The following is a 24506-nucleotide window of genomic DNA, read 5'->3' as shown; positions in this document are numbered from 1 at the left end:
ATGAATGCTCGTAACCCTACAACACTAAACTGAAAACCCTCGTATAGTGCATAATAGACTAATAAAATAAGATTAATGATAGAATCAAATAGCAATTATGTTAAAATGTACTTGGTGAACTTTCACTTGCATGTTTGATCAATTACCGCTGGACATCTTCAGACTGTTCTGAGAACTAGAATTGATGTTTCGCTTTACATTATGACTTCCATTAGTACAGTACGTAAAATATTTGTAGGAATTTTCCAGTGCAGAATAAATGGTCGTTCCGATCCCACGATTTTAGTCAATGAAAAAATATTTGAATTCAGCCGGATGACCTGGCGGGCTATCTAAATATGAGATAAGTAAATAAGTATATAATTTATTTTTTCTTTTTTCTTAAATACCTAGTACCCTCCGTCCATGGCAAAAGAAGGCGGCAAATCTTCAAATAAAACCAAATTACGTAAAGGAAAAACGAAACAGTTATTTTGTCCCTTTTTTCGGTAGATATTTATTTTAAATGTGTCGGGTTGTGGTCCCTTGGTTAGTGTCGCGGACTCAGAGTTTCAGAAGTCAGAGTTTCTCGGTTCGAACCCCTCTACCTCAATTTGATACCTATTTCTAACAATGACCCGCTTAGGCTCACAGAAATAGTATGAAATTGAAATATTTGTGAAAGTAATAAAAACACTAAATAATTCGTACAAAAATAAATAAATAAATAATACAAAAATTATTCGTCTGTAAAATGTGGGTTATTCTAGTTTTAGTTATTACTGTATTATATTTTCCGAACCGAACTGTTTTCAAATGCAAACTGACGAAAATACTCATGTCAGTTGGCCTATTTTTGTCCAGATATCTATAGAAAGATGGAGTCATTAACCCATTTGTTTTGAAGACCTGGATCGCATGTTCCTTGGGTGCCCGTTAAACGACTGCTGCCCGAGCTCCCTGTCGGATTTTTCCAGCACTAACATTCCATTACCTACTAATATCTCAACTTTACTAACCTCAAACTTGTGTAAAATTATTTTGTAAATTTCTTAAAATTATTAATTTCACATTTTCCCGCCGATGGCGTGTAATTCAGTCCCGATATATTTTCGAACATTTATTTACCCGCATTTACGTTTATTTTGCCCAATTAACGTCGAAAATATCCTGTCATTCGATTTTTGACTCGATCTGTAACGCTTCTTTTTTTGACATTATTCGCGATCATCGTTTACGTGGATTTTTTACGTTTTATGTTTGTTTTATCCGTTAAGTCATCACAATTTAAAAAAAAAATATTTAGTGTTTTTTTACAATACCCCCTAATTCATATGTTTCCTCCATTCAGGTCCATGCAAAAAATCTCATCTACATGAAAATAAATAAAACAAAATAAATTCAAAACCTCATCAAAAACTCAACTATATGAATTTCACAAAAAAAAATCCAATACCCCCCATTTAAGTTTTTTCTCAGTCCCTTAAAAAACGTAAACTAGGGGCTTCACTATATTTTAATAATAAATTAAAAGAGTATAAATAAAAAATACCTTATCACAGCCTAGAACACTCTTGAAGGGTAAAAAGCCATAAAAGAATAAGGACCTTATTGCTTTTGTAGGCCAAAAGTTCTGGTCAGTAAGTATATAATCTTTGTTCTGGTCAAGTCTTCAAAGAGTTGTTTGGAATACAACTTCTATAAAATAATTTAAATTTCTGATGAATTAATGTGGATATTGGTTCGATTGTCTCTTACCACATATCAATTGAACATTATTCTTATCTTTATTATTCTTAAATAAAATGATAAATCATAATATAAATGCAGAGATACACGTATTTTCTCAAGGTAACCTTGGCGTCTACAGAGCTAAGTATTCTTGTTGAAAGTTTGACCCTGTAAAAGTCCACAAAAAATATCAATTACATAGATTCTCACTTTTTGTATTCTAACTTTGTTTGTTTCAAATCACAAATTTTCTAGTAAATTAGCGTCACTCTGCACTCCGTGTTTAAAATCAATATAAATGAAAACAACATTTTGAGTGTGTCCAAATACTTGTTCACAAAATTACTTAGTTCATATATATAGAACCTCCAACAATTTGAGTAGTGTGGTTGTCAATAATAGGTAGAATTGGTGAATGTTACACGAGTGCAAAGTGATCACTTAAACCAGCCTATGACGGTCGTCAACCCCGTAAATGCCCAGACTTCCATATTCTTCTTCATCTTTGATGAAATGTCAAAAAGTAATATAAATGAAAACAATTTATTTGTTTTACAAAATTTTAAATGACAATATTTATACAAAATAAATTTTTATATACTGCTTAATTTCTGCACATTCTCAATGCATAAAACATACACTAAAGAATTTTGTAAAAGAAACATAATTTTTATAGTGGTATTTGTTATTAAGCGAATAATTGCTCAATATATTTAGCTTTTTTCGATTCCTGATCAATTTTAGATATAAAAAATATTGTTTTAATATCTTAAAATAACAAACGCAAGAGATTTTCTTCTTCTTCTAGCTCCTGTCCGCAAACAGGTGTATAGGGGACCGCATGTAATCGGAGCAGTACTCGAAGGTGATTAGTCCTGTGCTCCAGATTTGTGGGTATAAGTGTGGATGTGTTTGATAGGACGCAGATATTATAAGTGAAACCAGCATGACAGTTATTGTAAATTTACATGAAAAGTATGATTTTTGTTACCTTTCTGGGTTTGAAAAAAGATAACTTAATATAACAATGAAAAAACACGCACTCACCAAAAAACTACACATTAACATTACATAATCTTAAAATACAACTTTTTTATCTTATCAATTTTAATATCAAGTCCAAAAATCAGAAAAATGGATCAAAATGTATGTACTTGCGGCACCAAAGAAATATTAACCCATTAAGACGACAAATCATCAATATTATGTGAACACAGTAAGTTATTAGTTTCATTATTTTTTATAAGTCGCAGTTTATTTCTTTTTATATGTGACCTTTAGTATCAAGATCAGACATATCCAATTTTAGATGAGAATGTGTTATGAATGCAGCTAGTGAAATCGGGATAATAAATATCAGGATTTTGAGTATTTTGAATTTTAAAAACATACGACTCAAAACTGTGACGTATCCAACCAATCAACTGCAGCTCGGCTGTCCAAACTTAAAACACAGTAAGGGACATTTTTTTGTAGTATGTTTGTTTTGCATTTTTGGACTAAGTAGAATCTACTTAGTCCAAAAATGCGAAACAAACGTATTACAAAAAATGTCCCTTACTGTGTTTTGAGTTTGGACAGCCGAGCTGATGGTAAATTTTTTATTGTTGTAATATATTCAATGTTTATAAGTATAAAAAGGCAACAGATCCATGTGTTAGTTTCAAAATGGTTCATATTTAACTTTTCCGGGAGTATAAAAATTGATATAATTTATATTTGAAGCACTTACTTTGTGATTTTACATTTTATAACTAAAATGTTACTTTGTTTTAAAATCAATATAAATATTTTATTATAACTTAATTATAATGTCGTCCAACTTTCTCTAGGGAGTAGGTACTTTTTACATAATTTTTTTTGGACGTACTTTGACTTTTATCAACGTCAATACTTCTTTGAGGAAAATTCGCACTGACATTCATTTACATCTATATTCCCGGAAAGGTTAAATTAAAAATGCTTATAAAATGTAGACGTTGGCTCATAGATAAATTAAAAAAGGGCAAAATGAACAAATTCACTATCTTTGATACGATGTTTTTTGTTTTTATATTTGTCATAAATTTAAAGATATAAACATTTCTATCACTATGGAAATTTCAGATTTTGATACTAAACGTTACATATATGCAGGGTGAGGCAGACAAATGTAACCAATTAGAGTTGTTTTTGGAAAGCATTAAGGTGGAGACTGACCGGAGCATTTCGTCGTAACAAAACGTTGTAACATCGCTCGCGGCGAGCATCCGAAACTATGGATGGATCGCTCGGCTCGGTGTACTGACTGCCTGAATGCTCGCATCGTAACATGTTACATTACGATGAAATGCTCCGGTCAGTCTTCACTCTTAAATTTAAAATTGGACCTGGCAATGCCCATTCAGTCATAGAATATTTATTTATATTTATATAAAAAATAATTTAATATTTAATTTTTAATCAAATATTAAATTTTTTCTGAACAAATCAAATCCTTTGACCAAAATTCTAGATTGCCTACATTGACAACACAAATTCTTTCTAATCATATAGAGCACTCTTCATGCTTCTGTCGTTAAAAAAAAATGTATGGTATATATTTTCACATAAGCATCAAGTATTTTATATCGTAAATTAGGAAAGGTTTTGATTAATTCAGAGGATATATTTTTAAAATTTGATGTATTTGCATTCATGTAATGTATTTCTACTGTCCAAACAGAATTGTGTAAATTAGCAGTCAACAGGTAACATACATAATTATGATAAACACTTATCGTTATCATACTACATATTATAAATTATTAGAAGGGATAACTAATCTATAATTATTACGTTTATCATTTATCAAATAATGAGGTGTAATTTAGAGAAACTGGCACCTTCACTTAAAAAAATAACTGAGAATAATGAACATTTTCTTTTAATGAATAAGGCCCTTATTTTTTGTGTATTTTTTAAAAAATGTTACCCTAGTGATCATTGGACATTTTATCTGTACATCAAACCCCATAGATATGACTAGTGATTGTCGCTGGCCCCATGTGAACACCTAGTAGCAATTAGGTCTAGTCACCGGGGACCTAGTCACTGATACTTTGCATTTGTGTAATTTAAGAACAAGGTATCAGTAAACTAATAGCAACACGGAGAAAGATTGTAATTTCATACTTGTATAATACACTAAAAAGGTGTTCAAAGGAATGAAAGTAAACATTTTTCAATATAAAAATAATTTATTATCAAATCTCAATAAATAAAACAGTGAAATAATTGTTAACATAATCAATAATCACATAAAATTAACATATATGCACCTACCGAGGTATTTCGCAACAGTCAGATATAAATATATTTAACCAAACAAACATAAAGACATAATTGATATATTCAGAGTGCATGAAGTGCACACTGCCTTTATGAGAATATAAATGGAACACACTTGATGTGCGGAACACACTTGATGTGCGGTGCACACTGGGCCTATTGTACGAGCATGAAAGTTGTGTTCTCAGTAGTGAACAATGTAAATAGCATTTATATAAACATAACGGTGTTTTTATACAAACAAAAACAACTTATAAATAGGAATGGGTGATGTTTTCTTACAGATCAAATAAATTACATGAAAATATCAAGCGAAAAAATTCATAAGAGTGATTTTGACTTCACAGTATCCAGCTTCTATTTCATATTTTAAAAAACACAATAATTTCACTTTCTGTAAAGAGAAGACAAAATCAACTATAGGTATGTGAAAAACGGACTCTAAGTTAACACTTGACTACATAAACACGGGACATACCTGATTTGAGGACTGGAGTAAAGCAATTAAACAAAATGGTGGTCAATATTTATTTTGTACCTCTTAAATATTTATTTACTCGAGTATAGATTCTTGTCAACAACACTTCATTAATCATATTGTGTGTCAAAAGCATTTTGAGGGTGATCGTGGAGCTTTTTCCTCATAAATAAAGAAATATTTTTACAAACTGAAAGTCCATTATTTTACAGAGGTACAATGTAGGTAGAATGATGATCGTACAATCACATGTAAATGATTCTGAACCACGTAAAGAAAAACTCCAATATGTACTAACCCAGCACCAATTTTGGGCACTTGCTGCCTGGAATCAATATTATACTTTCAAAATATTTTAAATGACAAATTTTAAGCCCTGTGATACCTTCTATCAAGCGATGAATTTTTTTTGTGCAGTGAAATAATTGTATAACATAGATCTGTGAGGCATATTACTGATTTAGCATAATTAGTGGTACATACTTCCGTGGACATATTCTCTGCAGTCAATTTTTCCAGGGGACCGTTTACTCTACACATTCCACACATTCACTGTTTCTTAATATCCATATTACCATCCCTTGCAAACATATTACCTAAATATTAAAATTGCAATCTTGCACTTGTTCCAAGCATTAATCATGTCATTGCATTCTGTTACTTCTCTCTCTCTTTCAGCTCATTATCCAAACATATATTAATACATTTTCAACATATATGTTGCAGTGTATCCACATACAGCAAGCAGTTAAAACACATATTTGCCATTCTCGCTCCAATTTCTGCATAATTTTTTTTTCATATACAGATTAAACAATGACGGTGACATTACACAACCCTGTTTTACGCCTTTTGAAATTGAAAACCACAATGTAATGCCCCCATTAATTCTTATACTAGCAGTGCTGCCCTTGTAGAGAATCAACTGCTCGTATTAATTTATTGTTTACTCCGTATATGTCCAGCACGCCCTGCAGTTTCAACCTTGTCATACGTCCTCGCAGCCTCATTCACTCATAAAAGGATCTTGCAGATCCTAAATCCTTTCCTTCGTCACTGTTTTAACTTATTCATTTATAATTGGACTATAGAGTTTACCGACAGAACATAATAGACTTATCATATAATTCCAGCACTTTCTGCGAGAATTATGCATGCAAACAGTTCGTCAGTAATCCAGGGGTATAAATTCCACCTCTAGCCATAGATCAAATAGTCTGTGCAGTGACGTGAGAACAATCTGTCCATCACATTTTACATACTCTCAAGTCAACCGGCCTCACTATTCCGCATTAATTTTAAAGCATTCATTATTTCTGACATACTTATTTCATACATCATACCCTCATTCATAATTCCCTCTATCGACACCTCGGTGAAAACATTAACATTACTGACATACACTTCTATGAAATATTCTTTCCATCTTTCTCCTACCTAATTTTTATTTGTCAGTGTTTTTTAAATTTTTTAATTTAACAACTTTCATACTTCCACTTTAAGACGCATTCTTTGCATTCTCTACATATTTCCAGAAAAAGTTAACTCTTTTTTGGAAGTGGATAGACATTTTCCATACCACCTTCTTTTTTTAGATGATCTTTTAGTTCTTTCACTCCTATTTTGACTTTCCTCTTACATTCATTATATCTTTCACTCTTTTATGGGCCTCACTGTTTATATCTCTAATTGCTACAATATTCAGCCAGACGTTCTTATTCTCAGTTACGAGTTCTTTCATACCATCATCCCACCATGCACCTCCTTTCTTTCTACTTTGGATGGCAACTCCACCCACACACATACACGCTTTGCTGAATTATAATTACGCAACTTGATGCGTTCCTAAGTATTGCTTACATTCATATCCATTTTCTTTCTATTCAAGCTTTCAGTTACTTTCTTTGCATACGTCCTTCTTGCATGTTTAATAAAAAAATTACATTATTTTTGTTAGTAACATTTGTTGCATAACAATATAAATATTTTACCTATTTCTACAATACCTTAACAAATAAATGAATATAGTTCAGCGAAATGTTTATAAAATCACTTTGGAAACAATGAATTACTTATGTTTGGCTCATGTTTACTGGTTACTAGGCACTTATAAGCGTTCTATTTCCTTAATTTTGGCAAAGCACGAGAGACGCCAAAAAACATTGTACAGACGTGAACTGGGTCTGCATTTACTTGTGATTAGTATACTGAGGGCCGGGTGGCGACTGTCTGAGTATAATTAGGGTCGGGGTTGATGAAAAGATCGCCCGACAACAATGTGTTAAGACACTTGTTGGGTTCTCAATGTGAACACCTAAGGTGGCGATATTGAACTAAATAGTTGTCACGAGTGTAAGACAACTCTATGCAAAAATACTTCTGTATATGCATAATCTGGTGAAAGTGATACAGTTTGGGAGCTCCGAATTGAACAATTCAATTTGGAGCGCCCAAACTGTATAATTTTGGGTAATATAATCTAAAATTAGAACTAAATGATCATTTTTGAAAAGCAGTTAAGAAGTGGCTTTTTGATATGGGACACGGCAATTGTTTAAACTTGATCAACGATTATTGGTTGCTATTGGAGCAAATTTAAAATACCAGACCTTAGTGCTTGTTTGTCCTATTGCCCGTTTTTGACCTACGACCTATAAATGCAGCAGGCCTAAGGATCACATTCCGCACAGTCTAAACTATGAGAAACACATATTTGGCCAGTACAGTTGATTTTCAAAACAAATGTCTAGGGTATGATGTATTGAGAGGAATTCTCTTCCGTGGAGGGCGGGGCCCGGAACAAAACAGTATCATCAAGAATCAAAGTGGAAAATTTACAAATCGATAATGCAAGAAGGATCTATGCAAAGAAATTCTGCGAAAGATTGAAAAGAAAATATGTATAATGGGTATGAATATTGACAATACTTGGAAACATATCATGTCGAGAATGAATTGGCGTATGCGCGTGCGTGCATATGTGTGTATGTGTGTGTGTATGTGCGTGCGCGTGCGTGAGTGTATGTGGAGTTATCATCCAGGGAAGAAAGGAAGGAGATGCATGGTGGGATAAGGGTATATAAGAACTTGTCACTGAGAAGAAGAACCCCTGGCTAAATATGATCGTGATTAGGGATGCAAACAGTGAAGCCGATAAAAGGGTAGAAGATTTGATGAACGTAAGAGGAAAGTAAAAATGGGAGTGAAAGAACGGAAAGATTGTCTAAAGAGAGATGAAGGTATGAAAATCTTGACCCACTTCCGAGAAAACGTAAAACTTTTCTGGGAACAGGTAAAGAATACAAAGAACGCGTCTGAAAGTAAAGGTATTAAAATTATCAAATAAAAAAATGGAAAAACACTGACAAATAGAAATAAAGTAACAGAAAGATGGAAAAAAGGTTGAATATTTGATGGTAGCGTATGAAAGTAATGTCAATGTTTTCACCAAGGTGTCGATAGAGGGAAGTACGAATAAGAGTGCGGTGTGTGAAATAAGTATGGCAGAAATAATAAATGCTTTAACATTAATGCGGAGCGGTAAGGCTATTGGGCATATTATTCCTGTAGAGTTACAGACAAAGGGCAAGTCTCTTTTTCACGACATTAACTTGTGAGCCGGGACTTCCGCACCAGTCAAAACATAAAATGTTTCGCTTAACGAGTAAGATTCTGGAACGAATTATGCTCTTTATGAGAGGTTCCACTGTATATGCAAAATGTGGTGGACACTTTGTTCTCACTTGGCTGCATAACCTATCTAGAGGAGGAATATATACATCTCTAGGTTGCTGGCAGACAGTTTGCATGCCTTTATTAACCTTTCCCTTCCGGTGTTAAAATAAAACGCGCGTCCCGGTGTTGGGTAGTCACTACACAATAAAAAATTTGCGACTTTAAATTGGAAAAATACGGACATTCATAGCTAATCCCCTTAATTAATTATAAATGAAGTAAAAAATTATAATAATTTAGATTTATTTGCTGAAAACATTAAAAAACAATCTGACAACTCTCACGAAACAAGCAAAGTTCCGCTCTTGTTGGGAGCTCAAGAGCAACTGACCGCTATCTAGAGAACATTGAGCTTTGAGCTCCTCACGCTCACACAGTGCATGTATGCAAGAGTGAGATGTGAATATAGTGTCGCGGTTCCCGCACACTCTTCACTCACTGTTTATATGTATAATACCTCTGTACCCGATAAATTCTGGTTAGCATTAATATTATTTTTTAAATCAATGCGTAAATATGTTATGGAGGAATACCTAAAAACTTAGCCTTGTATTTTTTATATTTATAGAGATATTATGGTTATTAGAAGCAATGTGTACTAGGTACACAACACCGGGAAGGGAAAGTCAAAGAGAAAGGGGTCCCGCGCTAAGTGCGAGAATTATAGGGCGGTAAGTCTATTAACTCCTATCAATAAACTCTATAGCAAAATTACAAATTAAAGAGTTAGAATGGTGACAAAAAAAAGGATTCAGGATTTGCATGGTCTTTTCATGAGTGGACGAGGCTGCGCGGACCAAAAAACAAATTCACAAATGTTTTTGGAAAAAAATAAATTAACGGAAACTGTTCCGCGCATTCGTAGATCTTCAAAATGCATATTATAAGGTTGAAAGAATGAAACTATGGGGCGTGCTGGACAAATACGGAGCAAACAATTGACACAAGCAGTTGCTTCTTTATACGAGAGCAGCAGAGCTAGTAAAATACTTGTGGGGCATTACACTGTGGTTTATGATATCAAAAGGCTTAAAACAGGATTGTGTAATGTCACCATGGTTGTTTACTCCGTATGAAAGAGATTATATGTACAGGAATCGGAGCGAGAATAGTAAATATACATGTTAACAGCTGGAGAATAGTTGTAACACATAGTGATAAAGTGAAACATGGAATTAACAAAAGGATGAAAGCAAGAGTGAATGCCGTTGAAATGCGATGATGAAGTGTGGAAAAATTTATGCATGAATTAAAAATGAAGATATTAGAAAGGAATGTAAGAAGTAAGGGATAATTGAAGATATAAATAAAGATTGTTTGTGGTGTGCATGTAGAGCAAATGGATAATGAGGGAATGACCAACATAGTGTATTTGGTAAATGTGAATAGGAGAACAGACCTAGGATGCTGACTAAATTAATCAGAACCTCAAATGTGATCATGTCAAAAATTTAAGTAACCATAGGGCATGTATCACCAGACATATAGATGTAGAGAAAGCTAGGAGTGTATGTCAGTACAGATAAATATGGCGCTGGTAAAGGGCGTTAAGATAGGATATGAAGTCAATGGCCCCAATAGGTGCTCAACAAAATTCATATCTCGAAAGGAAAAGCTTTAAAATGTTGTAGCAACATTTGGACATGGATCGTGTGTACACTGTGTTTTATCTCCAATTGAAACCAGTTTGTTTTGTAAAAAGTAAAGTCATTTTGCTTGGTATGGATTGATACATGTAAATTCTTCTTCAAACCCTCATCCGCACACGATGGTGCATAGGGCACTGCATCATATAAACGTATTAATATCTTGTTCGTTAACACACAAAGTAAAGGTCATCTGCCTTCCGCTTCAGGCAATGTACAGGGTAATATTGAATAAATATTAAGAGTGAAAAAATCACTTGAAAAATCATTTGACCCCTCCCCTGGAAATTGAAACCAGAACCTTTAGTACTGTAGCCGAGCATGCTGACCATTACACTACGGAAGCAGACAATGTAAATAGAGATAATTAAACAATAATCTTGTGATATGCCATTAACCTTTTAAACGCATTAACTTTGTTCCTAAGAGACGCTCGTGCGCGGCTGTATTTCGCCGTTTTTTAAATGATTACTTTTATCATGTATTTAGTTATGAAACGATTTATTTTCCCAAACAAAAACGTTCAATGGGATTCATTGTGCCTTTTTGGTACTCTATAATACACGTGTGTCACATTATTCTTGAAATATATCGTAATATAAACAAATTAGATCATAACATAAATAAATCAAAGCACGCATCGTGTGCCACTCTTACCCAAAAGCGATGCGTAGCGTCGAGAGTGAGACAGATATAGGGCATGATTATGGTGCCGACTAATTACCGACCGCAAGAAAAATCAGGGATCTGTTCTTTTATTTATCCTTGTGATGTTACAAATTATTAGTCAGATATTTCAACAGATGTCATAAGGCCGAGGATTGACGTATTATTTTGTCCAAAGTTCCACACCATGAAAAAATCCCTCCAAGTTGAACTGAGGTTCGAAACTTGGAGCAAAGTGAAAACACAAACGCTTATGTCAGCCGCGTATGGGGCACGTCTTGTTAAAACACATACGGTTATGCGAGCCGCGTGGATCCGGTTAAACAACATTATTCCTGTAAAATGACATCGACGGTAGATAGGACAAACAAGCAATGAGATGGTTGCCATTTTAGTTTTTCTTTATATTGCAGGGTATTCATTTCTTTTAAACATCCATAACAAATACTGATCACTGTATAAATAAGTAATAAAATTAAATAAAAATATAATCTAAGTACTCATTAATATGCTTATTGCATTTTTATCACGTCATGATAGGTGTGCGCACAGATCTTCACATTTTGATAAATAATATATAATTAGATAGCTAGCTTAATAACTAACTTGGAATGTTTTATTTCCACAAACTCAACCATTGTTAGTCTTGTTTTTCGCGAGTGTCCACAGTCTGTTCGATGCTAACTGCATCATCGATTCTGCTACTGTCCACAGGGTATAACCTGAAATTGAAATAACATATTAATGTACTGTTTGTACATTATTAGATTAACACCAATATTTTTAGATTTTTATTTGACCAGCGACCGGGTTTCGTCGTTACCGACATCATCAGAATGGTTAGACAGACCAGTCTGATGATGTCGGTAACGACGAAACCCGGTCGCTGGTCAAATAAAAATAAAGTGGAAAAGCTAAAAATATTGGTTTTAATCTAATAATATATTAAAATGCAATTCCATCACGAAGTGTCAGTGGATAATATAAATCTATTAAAAAGTACTGTTTGTCTTCCTGTAAAGCTTGAGAACACTTATGTAGCGATGTAGAAGTAGCCGTTTAACCTTTCCGGGAGTATGGATGTAAATGAACGTCGGTGCGAATTTTCCTCAAAGGAGTACATATCAACATTAATGAATGTCTAAGTCCGTCTGTCAGTTGGTATGATGTAACTTGTACAGCAATGACATCTGTGGATATTTGTTTGTAATTTTGTCATAAAATAAAACCTAGAGATGGTGTTACATAATTTCTATCTTCATAATACATAGAGGTTGTGATAATTTATTTTTTCATGTAATAAGAACTCACTCCCCAAAGAAAATTGGATATCAATAATTGTACTCCCGGAAAGGTTATAGTAAAAATATCTATTAGAATTGTAATAATAAAAATGATCTAAATGACCAATTGAAAAATAAATAAATTTACAAACAGAAAACAAAACTAAAATTATAAGTTATACATAAAAATTAAAGTTAAATATAAAAATTAAAGAATATCTTTAAAAATAAAAATGTTAATATTCTTTACTCAAATCCTTAAGTCTGAAATTTTGACGCTGTGTTGCATTAGAATACACATGTGTTTTTTTGAAATCTACATGGCTCCAGAGTATCTTAAGGAGCTGTGTATTCCAGATGAATTGGTTGATAGACGTCTCACGCTTCGATCGGCTACAACATCTGCAATGGGCAAAGTGATCTAACCAGCTCGCAACCAACGCACTAAATTTGGCGAGCGTGCCTTTGCTGTTGCAGGACCGACGGCGTGGAATGCTCTTCACCAATGATTAGAAATAGTGAGAGTGATATGATCTTTAGAAAAAGATTAAAAACACATTTGTTTGCTAAATCATTTCCACGATAATATTTTCCCCAAATCATTCGCAGTGAAGCGCCCTTGAGGTATTTTTTTTTACGAAAATGGCGCTACAGTATCTACTCAATGAATTAGGGCCACCCATTATTTTTTTGAATACTCTGAAATCTTTTGGATTATTATATTTATTTTACATAAATACTTTAAGTTTTCTATTGACATCTAATGTCATGTGTATTACCTTCAATAATATGTAAAATATACCTGGATTTTTTAAGCCTTTACAAAATTTCAAACCCTTTTTCTGAGAAAGGTCCCTAATTAGCACAGGTAGACTGAGAGTTGAAAGTTCAAAAAATAGTCCTATCTCATTTATTAGTGAAGTTTCTTGAGTTCTGGTTGTTGTTTTGTTCAGAGAGGTTATATAGTTATCGTGTCTTGTGAAAAAAACTTAATTTTTAATTTTAGTTCATAAAGTATAAATTTTTTTTGCAAACACAAGTGTTTTTTTTGAAAAGGCAAAATGGGAAAAAGTAAAGACATTTCTGAGGAAAAAAAGTCTAGTGTTATAGTGATACTGAAATTAGGAATACTATCTAATAGAGAAATTTCAAAACAAGAAAACGTTTCTCGTCAAACAGTGGACAGAATTTCAAAATCAATAAAAAATCAGTCACCCGCCACCAGCAATCGGCGAAAGAACTGTCGTAGGATTAGAAAAACAACACCGAGGACTGATCGAAAAATCGTTCAAAGTGCCTTAGAAAACCGTAGTGCATCAGCAAAAACATTAAAAATAAAATTGGAAGAAGAGGGTTTAAATATATCGGTATCAACACTGAGGCGACGTCTTTGCGAAGTAAATCTGAAATGCAGGCGCCCTGTAAAAGTACCAAAATTGACACCACGAATGAAAGCGGATCGATTAAAATGGGCCAGGCTACATCGAAATTACTCGGTGGATGATTGGAAAAAGGTATTTATTTAAATTTAATTTTCAACATATCATTTTAGTAAATAAACTTATATATTTGAATTAAACTTAAATTTTCATTATTTTTCAGGTCATCTTTAGTGATGAGTGCCGGTTAGAAGCCGTGACAGAGAGCCGTCGATTCGTCAGGAGAACACCAATGGAACGTTACAATGAGGCATGTGTGGTAAAAGTTATCAAACACCCCCCTGCAACAATGATATGGTCATGTATTATTAACAATTTACCTGGGCCGTTGTTTTTCGTGGAAGGAACAATGAACCAAAATTCCCATAAGCAGGTCCTCGAACGAATTTTATTGCCCTTCTACCATACACTCGACCCAACAGAAGGTCCATACACCTTCATGCAGGATGGGGCACCTTGCCACCGGGCTAAATCAATAATAAAATTTTTGTCTAACAAAAATCTGCCTTTGCTCCCCTGACCTGGAAATTCTCCGGACCTTAATCCTATGGAAAACGTATGGAGCATGTTAAAAAATAAGGTATACTCATTTCCAAATCCGACAGAAGACTGTCTAAAAAAAAATATTCAAAAAATTTGGTCAGAAGACGAAGAAATAAAAAACATGATAAAACAGTGCATTTTAAGTATGCCAAAAAGAATTGAGGCAGTTATTTCTGCCAAAGGTGGAAATACTAAATACTAACTATATTTATATGAAAATATATGCATTATTTAAGCGTAATAAAGTGTTCATGTGTAAATAAAATTCAATGTTGTTTAATTCAATGTTTTCTCTGAGTTATTCCTGATTGAATTGAGAAATTGCGCGAAATTCTGGGTGGCCCTAATTCATTGAGTAGATACTGTATGTAAGTTATCCAAATTTATTATTATTATTATTATAAATAAAAATGTAAGTGTTCATTTGTCAAAAATCTCAAAACTCCTAAACTCTATATAAATAAAACTGTTACAGATGCAACAATTATTAATAAAACTATAACAGCCATATGTTGAATGTTACTGGAAAACACGCATTACTAAACATTGATCATGTCAGACAGCACGTTTTTTGACAGTTGCTGTCACTTAGCATTTTAAATTGCTAAGTGACACTTAGCGTTTTCAATTGCATCGTAGCCTCATAGATTTTTGATATTTTCATTGGTTCACAAGTGTTGGGAAATTATACATGTCTGAAATGTGTACTTTCTGTTTTCTTTCTTTTTCATTCGACCAGACTGAGCCGGTAACTCATGGCCGGATACAGCCAATAATAAAAAAGTTATTCAATGTACATTGGAGGTACATAATCGGACTATTTTGATATAATGTTTTTAAATCACTGTGGAGCCAAGGCAAATTAAAAATAATAGGAGTATAATGAGTCCATTTCTGGATTAAAGCCAACAATAATTTAATTTTAATTTCCTGGTCATCAGCAAAAACATAGCTGAGGAAGTAAAAAATTTAGTGTGTATAAAAAAAGATAATGTTCCATAAAATATTTGATTTTATATAATGACAAAGTTATTAAATCTGATAATGGGATTCATATACATTTGTAATACCGAAGTAATCATAATTATTATTTCTGAAAATGTAAGCCAACAGTGATACATGTGCCAATTCGTAATCTAATCTAAATAAAATCATTAAGGTATAGTAAATATAGTGTCATACAAAACTTAATCAATGACATAAAAATAAACAGACTTAAATAGAAATAGCTAGAAACGCTTAAATGACAAATTTGCAGTAAAATTGATTCCATTACTGATTACACAATTTTGTCTAGGATGAGCAAGTCAGCTGTAATAACTCAATCTGTTTATTGGCCGGCCTTAAGATCTATCATTAGTTCCTCCACATCTATGTGGGTATCTCTTTACCAAGCCTAAGGTATACTCTTATTTCGACAAACAAATAAAAAAAAAAGTAACAACTTCTTCACAAGAAGTTGTTATGACATCCCGATCGGAAAACTGAAAAAGTAATAGTTACCCATTAGGTACATTTAACTGATATATTTGAAAGAGTTATTAGTTTTACAATTAAAGCCCGCAATACATATCGCTCACTCCTTTCAAGAACGTCATAAATCAAAATACTTGATTTTTCAGCAGAACGTTTTTAAAGTTTAAAAATATAATACAATGTATTAAAAATAAATATCAAGCCACTTATTGAACTTTTTACTGTGGAACAGATCTGTTTAGGTAAAACCTGAAGGTTTTTTCTCCATTTGAAAAATATTTAGTATATTTAAAAAAATAATTAAACAATACCTTTTCTTCAAAATGCAAAAACAACACTTTCTGCTCTGTAGCGGGTAAACATTAAGTTAAAAATATACCTCTTTTGCTAGGATATAGTACATTTTCTGGGCATTCCGAAAACATGCACAACTGAAAATTGACGATTTTTGATTTATGACGTTCTTGAAAGGAGTGAGCGATATGTTGATTGAAAATTTTTCTTTTCATAATAGTTGCTTCAACTTATCTGTTAAAGTGTTAAATAATGTATTCCTATATAAAAAATAAAAAAATAAAAAACTCTTCACCCATCGGTTACACTGTGGCCACTGAATATTATTATAAAATGCAAAGGAACAACAAAGTTCACATTTTCTTCTATATTTATTGATATTTGAACATTAATATCCCCAGTTTCAAATGTAACCATTGGAATGGTATCAAAATGGCAAAAGGCAAGTGCATCAAAGGGTTGATTTTAGTTAAGTTAACCCCTGATCAATTTAACAACTAAGTATCAAATGTTCAGTTAAAAGTTCACAAAATGGATTCTCCTGACACTTAATCCATAATTATTATCATTATGTCTGGGTACAGTATTAAAAAAAAAAGAAAATGTATTCAGGTCAACTTTTTTTGAAATATTTTTATTTATTTAAATACGAGAGGGTGTCGAAATGCAAGTGTTCTTTTTCTTAAAAATATGAAACACAAATATGACCTTTAAAGCTCTATGTATTGTTACCATATTCCTGTACTTTTTGTTGTTGTTGAAAAACAAAAAAAGGAACATGTGCATTCCGACACCGCGAAGTGTAGAACTTACCATCTTTGGTATAAATAAATGATGAAGACTATGTCGTCCCTGAAGCAAGCAACTCTGTGAGCCACCGGCATGGTTATGATGAAAGCGAATACGTCGTCGATGAAGGTGTTGAAGGCTTTGTACATGAAGGCCCTCCAGGGAAGAGCGGCTACAGACTTCAGCTTGTAATTGATAAATAACTGGGGAAGCATGAACAAGAATCCAAAGGCGTAAACTCCATTCACCATACTGTTGAGTGTCCAGGAATACCAACTGCAATAAAAATGTTTCCATGTTCATAACATAAACTGCAGGTACCTATATTGTTTCATGATTCGAAAAAATGCATTTAACAATATAATATATTACAATTACAAAAATATTCTAAAAGATATCTCTCTGATAGTTGAATGTTGAAATCGGCTGCCGAAGTCCATTATAAAAGTAGAAAAAAACTATGTTTTTTACCACTTTTATTTGGTACTATTATTTTAAAGTGGTTTTAATAAATAAATAGAAGAAGAAAAGGCATTTGTTGAAATTGGTTGGAAAAATTTACCAAATAAAAACTAAAATTGTACTTTTGTCAAGATTTAAATCTATACAAAAAGAAGGGAAAATGTGTGTCAGTTCCCTCAGATTCTTTTTACCTTATTTGCTATTTAAACAATTTCTAATTTAGCTAAAACTCTAGCAGAGGCAGTATACATAAATTCATAAATGATATGTATATTTAAACAAAAGTACCTACCCATAAAAAAACAGAGATAAAATCATATGTAGATTGCATTATCAACCAACAATGATAACATTTTAACCTAGAGCCATAAAATTATTTTTGATTTAAATGTACCTAAAGCCGTTATCAAGTAAAAAACAAAGCTATAAGGTCATCTGTATTTCAAATGGATTTTATTTCATTATTTGCAAAAAAATATTAAAAATACAAGAGAAAAAAGCTATTATTTATCTTTTCCAAGTAATAATAAAAGATAAATTGATGTATTTATAGGATGTTATTTTAAATAAAACTGTGCAGGTCATTTTGGTTGGTACGAGAGCGCAACTTAGAAGGTATTATTATAGATAGAACAATTATTTAATTAGATAAGGATTACTAAGAGTTTTTATGAGTTTGTTTTAAATCAGTAAAAATATATGCTCATATTTTCTATATTCAAAGATACATATAGGGTAAACCAGGTGATAATGAAACCACTGGTTGATTGATTTCATATGTGAATATTATCTGATATTACGCAAGTATTTAAATTTAGAATAACTCATCTTTATGTCATGAACATACTGCCAGTGGCGTGCACAGAATTATTAATCATGTAGGCAGTGGGGTTGGGAAAGAATAAGGCATAGTAGGCACTGGTTGTGTTTCTATATGGAACGCGAGTAATCCCGGGTAGGCACTACTTTTCTGCCTATATAGAATGCATGCCTCTGCATACTGCCTACATTAGCAATAATGATTTTGTCCAATTGCTATTCTGCTAGTTGAGTGAACACAATTGTTTTGACTGATTTTCTGATATTGTGTGTGTTTTTTGTAAATAATTGAAATAAGCAGCATTTCCAGTAATAATGGTTGCAAAAATATAATTTTACCATACAAATAAAAATGATAATTAAATTTTTTAATTTCAATTGTTATATTTGGAAATGTTTAGGGATGGCAATAACTGGCATATTTTATTTCTTTATTATATTTTTATAACTCTTATTGCCAACGTGGCGAAAATCATTGAACATAAGAAACAATTTAAAATGAATGCTCATAAAAAAATATATTGCAATGATTAATGGTTCAAATGAATATTAATACATTGTTGTTGGGCAGTTTTTTCATCAATCTTGAACCTAATTAGCCAACTAATTAGGGTCGTATACTAAACACAAGTAACCACAAACCCAATTCCGGTCTATACAATGTTATATACAAAGAGTTTAAGCTTTTAAGAGTAAACAATGTGTTAACGGAATCAATCTGTTTAAAGTAATCATACCTGGCTTGTCACCCCTGTCTATTCTTTTTAAAGGCTAAGCCTGATAAGAAAATTTACGCTAAAATAATGTAGACTTTTAACTACTTTTGAACAAGCAGTGTTCGCAGATGGCGCATATTTCATATCATATCTGCCCGCGATCTTCCACTTGTTTGCATTACATAAAATAAACAACTGAACTAAGCTCGCCAGTTGCCACTTAATGCTTTTTATTGGAATTTTTGGAAATTTTCACCAAACGACCAAATTGTATAATTTTTTAAAATTATATGTTACTATTATTAGACTTGTTTTTTTTTATTTATATAAGGTTCAGTTTTTTTTTTACATTATTCATTGCTCGTTTTGTTTTTGTGAATTGGACAACATTTAAATTATATAAAATCTTTAAATAATACATAAAATAACCTGATGCTTTTAGTTCTATTTTTGTGAGAAAAAAACCTACACATCAAGTGGTTAAGTGAAGAGGAATTAATCTTTTTCTGATCGTTTCCCACACCCGGTGTATGCGAAAATGCATCATTGAGTGCAGTTAATGGTTAAGAAAAAAAATCAAGTAGAAAATTTTAATATGGAAAAATAATTTAAAGTACATACCTCTTATGGGGCTGGTATAAAAGGGAATAAATAGCTCCGATGATACATATGGGATAAAGTAAGTATGTGAGATATCTCATTGCTTCAGCATCCACAGCTCTGGTCTGCAATTCCATTTTATTTGTCCTGTCCGAGGCGAACACGATCCGGGGGAGTCTTCTCCCATCCCAGTCAAAAGTGATGTGTAACATTTTTTTAACTTTCCATAGCTGTAATAAAACATTTCATTTGAATAATAAATGTGTGTATGATAACATGTAACTACAAGGTGTTCGCAACAGCAATATCTCTTCTCCAGTTTTTTTTTACTTTTAAGATTTGCGCATAGTCAGATCCTGGTTAATACTGTTCCGCTCTTAGTATTATGCAGTTTTGGTATTGGTATACCATAGTACTTGTAATGATTAAACGCGTGAATTGACCTGGATTAAGCTGGAACTTACCTGAATATCCTCTACGTTAGCTGCTCTTACTGTATTTTTTTATTATTCACATCAATCTCGTTTTATTTTCTTTAAATTAAAATATGTTAAATAGTTGACACTTACATTTTACTTGTAATCTTATTTATTTTTTAGTTATTATAAATCACCAAAGTGAATTGAAAGTTCGCTAATTTTAAATTAAGGTAAAAGAAACAAATATTTATTTACTCGTAGAATTGGGGTCGAATATAATCAAAAGACTTACATACCTCTATTAAAGTTGCGATTCCAGTGGGAATGAGAATTATTAAGGATGTGTTTTCATCAAAAAGATATAACAAAACCACAGTTTGGGAAAAAGCCCTCCACAGAACGGTCCGAACTGATAACCCTACCATCGATTTCTTAGCTCTCCAGAAAGATATATCATTTTTGAATGCCAGGAAATCAAATAGTAACTGAAAAAAAAACTCTTATTTTATTGATTGATACTTTTAAACCATACAGTAGTATGGTTAGTACAGTAGTATGACCTGTGATAACTTCATTTTATCATCAATACTTTGTTTTTTAATTTTTTATTATAATTTTAATTTTGAACTTTGATCAAATATAATATTATTACGAAAATATAACTTACATGGAAACTTGAAATAATAATTGTTGCACATAATAAATACAGATTGGTATCCGCAAACATTCCCTTAACGTCATCAATGTTCTTCTCATTAAATCCCATTGCACTCAGTGAGTGGAACGCCATCGCGACCTGCACTAAGAGTTTCATTTTCCCAATTGAAAGAGGAGAATAATCTAAAGAAACATTGAGGGCAGAAGAATTTTTCTTTATTTCAATCATATTTTCCATCCTACTTTTTAAAAAGTTGTATTGCAAAATAGGTAAGTATTCATGATTATTTGTCAATCTGAAAAAATATCATTAATGAGTAAATAAAATACGAAAAGGGCTAAAATAAAACATTTTAAAATTACATGATTTAGTAAACAAATAAAGTGTGTGGCGTAGCGGGTTCGATTCCCGCCAATTGCAAAATGAATTCAAGAAAGATTTATTTTCAATTGGTCTGGATGTTTGTGATGTATTTTTCACATTTACCTTCCTTACTATCTTACTTGCAGTTAAGCATCTAAAATAGACGCTTTGCGGGTTATTCCTTTTTTTTTAAAAATCTTTTGAGAACTAACTTAGATGATTATGAGGGTCTTGTATTCCAAACATTTCTTAACCCTTTGCCCATACCACATATGGGCAACAATAAAAAAAAGCGTTTGCGGATTTGGCCATACCTGGTACGGGCACCCCGGCAAAGAAATAGCTCAAACTGATTTTCCCATATTATTTTATGAGGTATTTGAATGTATTCTCGCAGGGTCGCTCTATATGTAGCAGATTATGTCGTCAATGTCAGTATTATTTTGAACATATCGGAATATCATATAATTGAAAAAAAAAAATGTTCCCTTTTTTCAAGTAAAAAAAAAACACAAGTCAAAGGGTTAAAAATTGAACAACAAAAAAATACCAAAAAATCTAAACTCGAGGTGGATGAAATTAAATGTCTGCGTGTTATTTTAGGTTAAAAATTAACTTCGGCTGCAAACTTTGTGATGCAATAAAATAGTACATTACGTTGCACATACCTCATCCTGTTGATGAGTTCTCCTGGTATCGCTTTAGCTGGGAATTCAATGGGGTCTGCCAGTATGGAAAAGGAAACCAAACCTTTTAGATGGGCAACAGGTTTTTCATCCAAATTCTTCGATTGATGATCTTTTGACTGAAATAACATTAGTTATCTAAAAATAATGATTATAACTTGGTAGTGTAAAGGCAAAGGGGTATATCTGTCTCAGACCAAATTTTACAGGAGAGCAAAAACAAACTTGTGAAATTGAATATTTTGTTCGGATGGCATATGTACATATCTTAATAAAACTAAATAAGTATTGCAACTACAGCTATATCCTTTTGCTAGATTATGGAATACACTATTTTAGACATTTTGTGGAACAAACTTAGAAAATGAAAAATTTGACAGATTTACCCGTTTGCCATTACACTGCCGAACTATAGAATGAAATGTCCAGTCATCAAATTCGGGCAGATTCTTCAATTTCAGATTTCTATTTCAATTAGGCAATTTAAAGCAGTCTTTATTTTTTTGGCCAAATGTTTTTCAAGACATGTTTATTGGATTTTTGTGTTTCATCTAAAAACATGCATTTTTTTCTTAAAAACTACAATTTTTTTTTAGCTGGTGGTATTTCAAGGTGTAAACTTATTCAAAATGACATGTTCTAGTGATAAATATAAAAATCTTATTCAAAGGTGGATTTTTTTGAAAATACTGTTCAAATTTTTGTGAACACAGCCAAAAAATAAGAGCATATTACTTGTTCCACATTTTTCATGTTATTTGTTAAAAAATAAAATTTTAAAAGAAGAATGTCACTATCTACTTGATGATCATGGGTCATTTGCACAAGGACAATGGTTGACCCGGGCCAGATACAAGTCAGAGCCGTGGTACGAATGTGTTGGCTAACCATTATCACATATAAGTGTAATTTGGGGGGCACCTTGAGTTCAAATTTAAATATTTCAGAACTGATTATTCAAATTATGATGAATAAGCATCGCCTTTTAATTTCAAATGTCACTGAAATTTTTTTTTTTTTAAATAAGCAGTGATCAAGTTAAGACAATTACACCAAACTAAGTCTAAACTAAGTCCGCCTCCGTAGTGTAATGGTCAGTACGCTCGGCTACCGTTCTGGAGGTTCTGGGTTCGAATGAAAAATTACTTATATTTATTTGACCCTCCCTGGGAATCGAACCCGGGACCTCCAGTATGGAAGCCGGGCTGTAGCGACATACTACAATAAGGTGCACCAAATTCTTAAAAATGGATAAATCAGGAAGTTTTACAAATGTTGTTCACAAGGTGCCTGCCGAACGGTTCTATGTTTACTACATATATGATTACCTCGGATTTTAGCAAGTTGAATGTGGCGGCTTGAGGAAGTGCATATGCAACGAGGGGTATTCTCTCTATAGACGCCTGTGAATTCAGCTCTTCCCAACTCCATTCTCTTTCCCTCGAGTCTGCCAATGCCACGTGCAAATATAAAGTTCCATTGTTTCGAGTTTTTCTGGGTATTTGTAACTCTAAATTTCTGTTAAGATAACAACATAAAGTTCAATTAAAACAAGAAGTTAAGATTTAGAACAAAATAAGCAGAGCCTGCTTTGAGAAAATGATGGCAAAAATCATGTTTTATAAGAAAAACAATTACAAATTAAAATTCTAAACATGTAAAAATATTGTTTACAATACATACCTTTGAGATGAGGTGTGATAGTCAAAATTTCGTAAGGTGAGAATTTTCTTCAAATCACTATTACTGGGATTCTTCCGAACAGATGCATAAACATACAGATCTTGTTTAGGGTGGCTAATAAGATGAGAGGTAAAGCATTTTTCGCCATTTTTGCATACAGGTGGAATGAAAATGTCAGCAAAGTTTTTCACTATATGCAACGTGTATCCCAGAAATATCACGGTGAATATTACATTAAGGGATATGTACTTCATTTTAAACAGTTAAATAACCTACAATATAAAAAAAAAACATACATTTATGCAAATAATTATCGTATCGAAGACTGCAAAACAATTGGAGTGTGTAATATATTAAATCGGAATATAAATTTAAAATGTGTCCATAAATCAAAATTTACAAACTTTACTAGCCTTAACATGGTCAAAGCTCCGCTGTTCTTTGACTTCAATACTTAATAAAACGATAAAATAAAAATACAAAAAATAATACTGTTAGTAAACGTCGGCGACCAGGCGACAAAACACGGCGGAAATGGCGAAAAGCGGAAACCATAGACTTCAAACTTCAAACTTCAAATTACGAGACAGGCATATTATGGTAAGATTTGAAGGGTGTGGAATTCTTAATCTCAACAAAACATTATAATTAAATCATATCCGCTCCCTTGGTAGAGCATATGGAGTCCACAAACGGTGTACAGGCTTTTCTGTCGTCTGCCAGCTCCCTTGC

At 32.5% G+C, this 24506-nt stretch overlaps 1 protein-coding gene and 1 long non-coding RNA gene across 3 annotated transcripts; one reads left to right on the top strand and one right to left on the bottom strand.

Annotated features, from left to right (window-relative positions):
* Positions 1-11939: 11939 nt before the first annotated feature.
* Positions 11940-24329, bottom strand: LOC148307427 (lipid scramblase CLPTM1L). Of its 2 annotated transcripts, none has more exons than XM_088263503.1 (9): positions 24188-24329; positions 23775-24046; positions 23420-23609; positions 22074-22210; positions 21052-21337; positions 20681-20869; positions 19987-20195; positions 17393-17644; positions 11940-12266 (listed from the first exon to the last, which is right to left on the bottom strand). In XM_088263503.1, exons 2-9 carry the CDS (start codon positions 24026-24028, stop codon positions 12185-12187), a joined length of 1599 nt encoding a protein of 532 aa, XP_088119629.1. In that variant the 5' UTR covers positions 24029-24046; positions 24188-24329; the 3' UTR covers positions 11940-12184. The 2 variants fall into 2 exon arrangements, with proteins under 2 accessions (XP_088119629.1, XP_088119630.1); XM_088263504.1 differs by having other exon boundaries at positions 24179-24273.
* On the top strand, positions 14204-14616 carry LOC148307428 (uncharacterized). The gene is made up of 2 exons (XR_015837858.1): positions 14204-14341; positions 14430-14616. It is a non-coding gene; the product is annotated as an uncharacterized LOC148307428 (long non-coding RNA).
* Positions 24330-24506: the final 177 nt, after the last annotated feature.

Source organism: Brachycentrus maculatus, unplaced genomic scaffold (assembly GCF_059751285.1).
Source record: "Brachycentrus maculatus isolate JH-2025_06_01 unplaced genomic scaffold, ASM5975128v1 h1tg000199l, whole genome shotgun sequence".
NCBI classification, from domain to species: domain Eukaryota; kingdom Metazoa; phylum Arthropoda; class Insecta; order Trichoptera; family Brachycentridae; genus Brachycentrus; species Brachycentrus maculatus.
The sequence above is the reverse complement of the archived record's forward strand: the minus strand, read 5'-3'. Positions and strand labels throughout refer to the sequence as shown.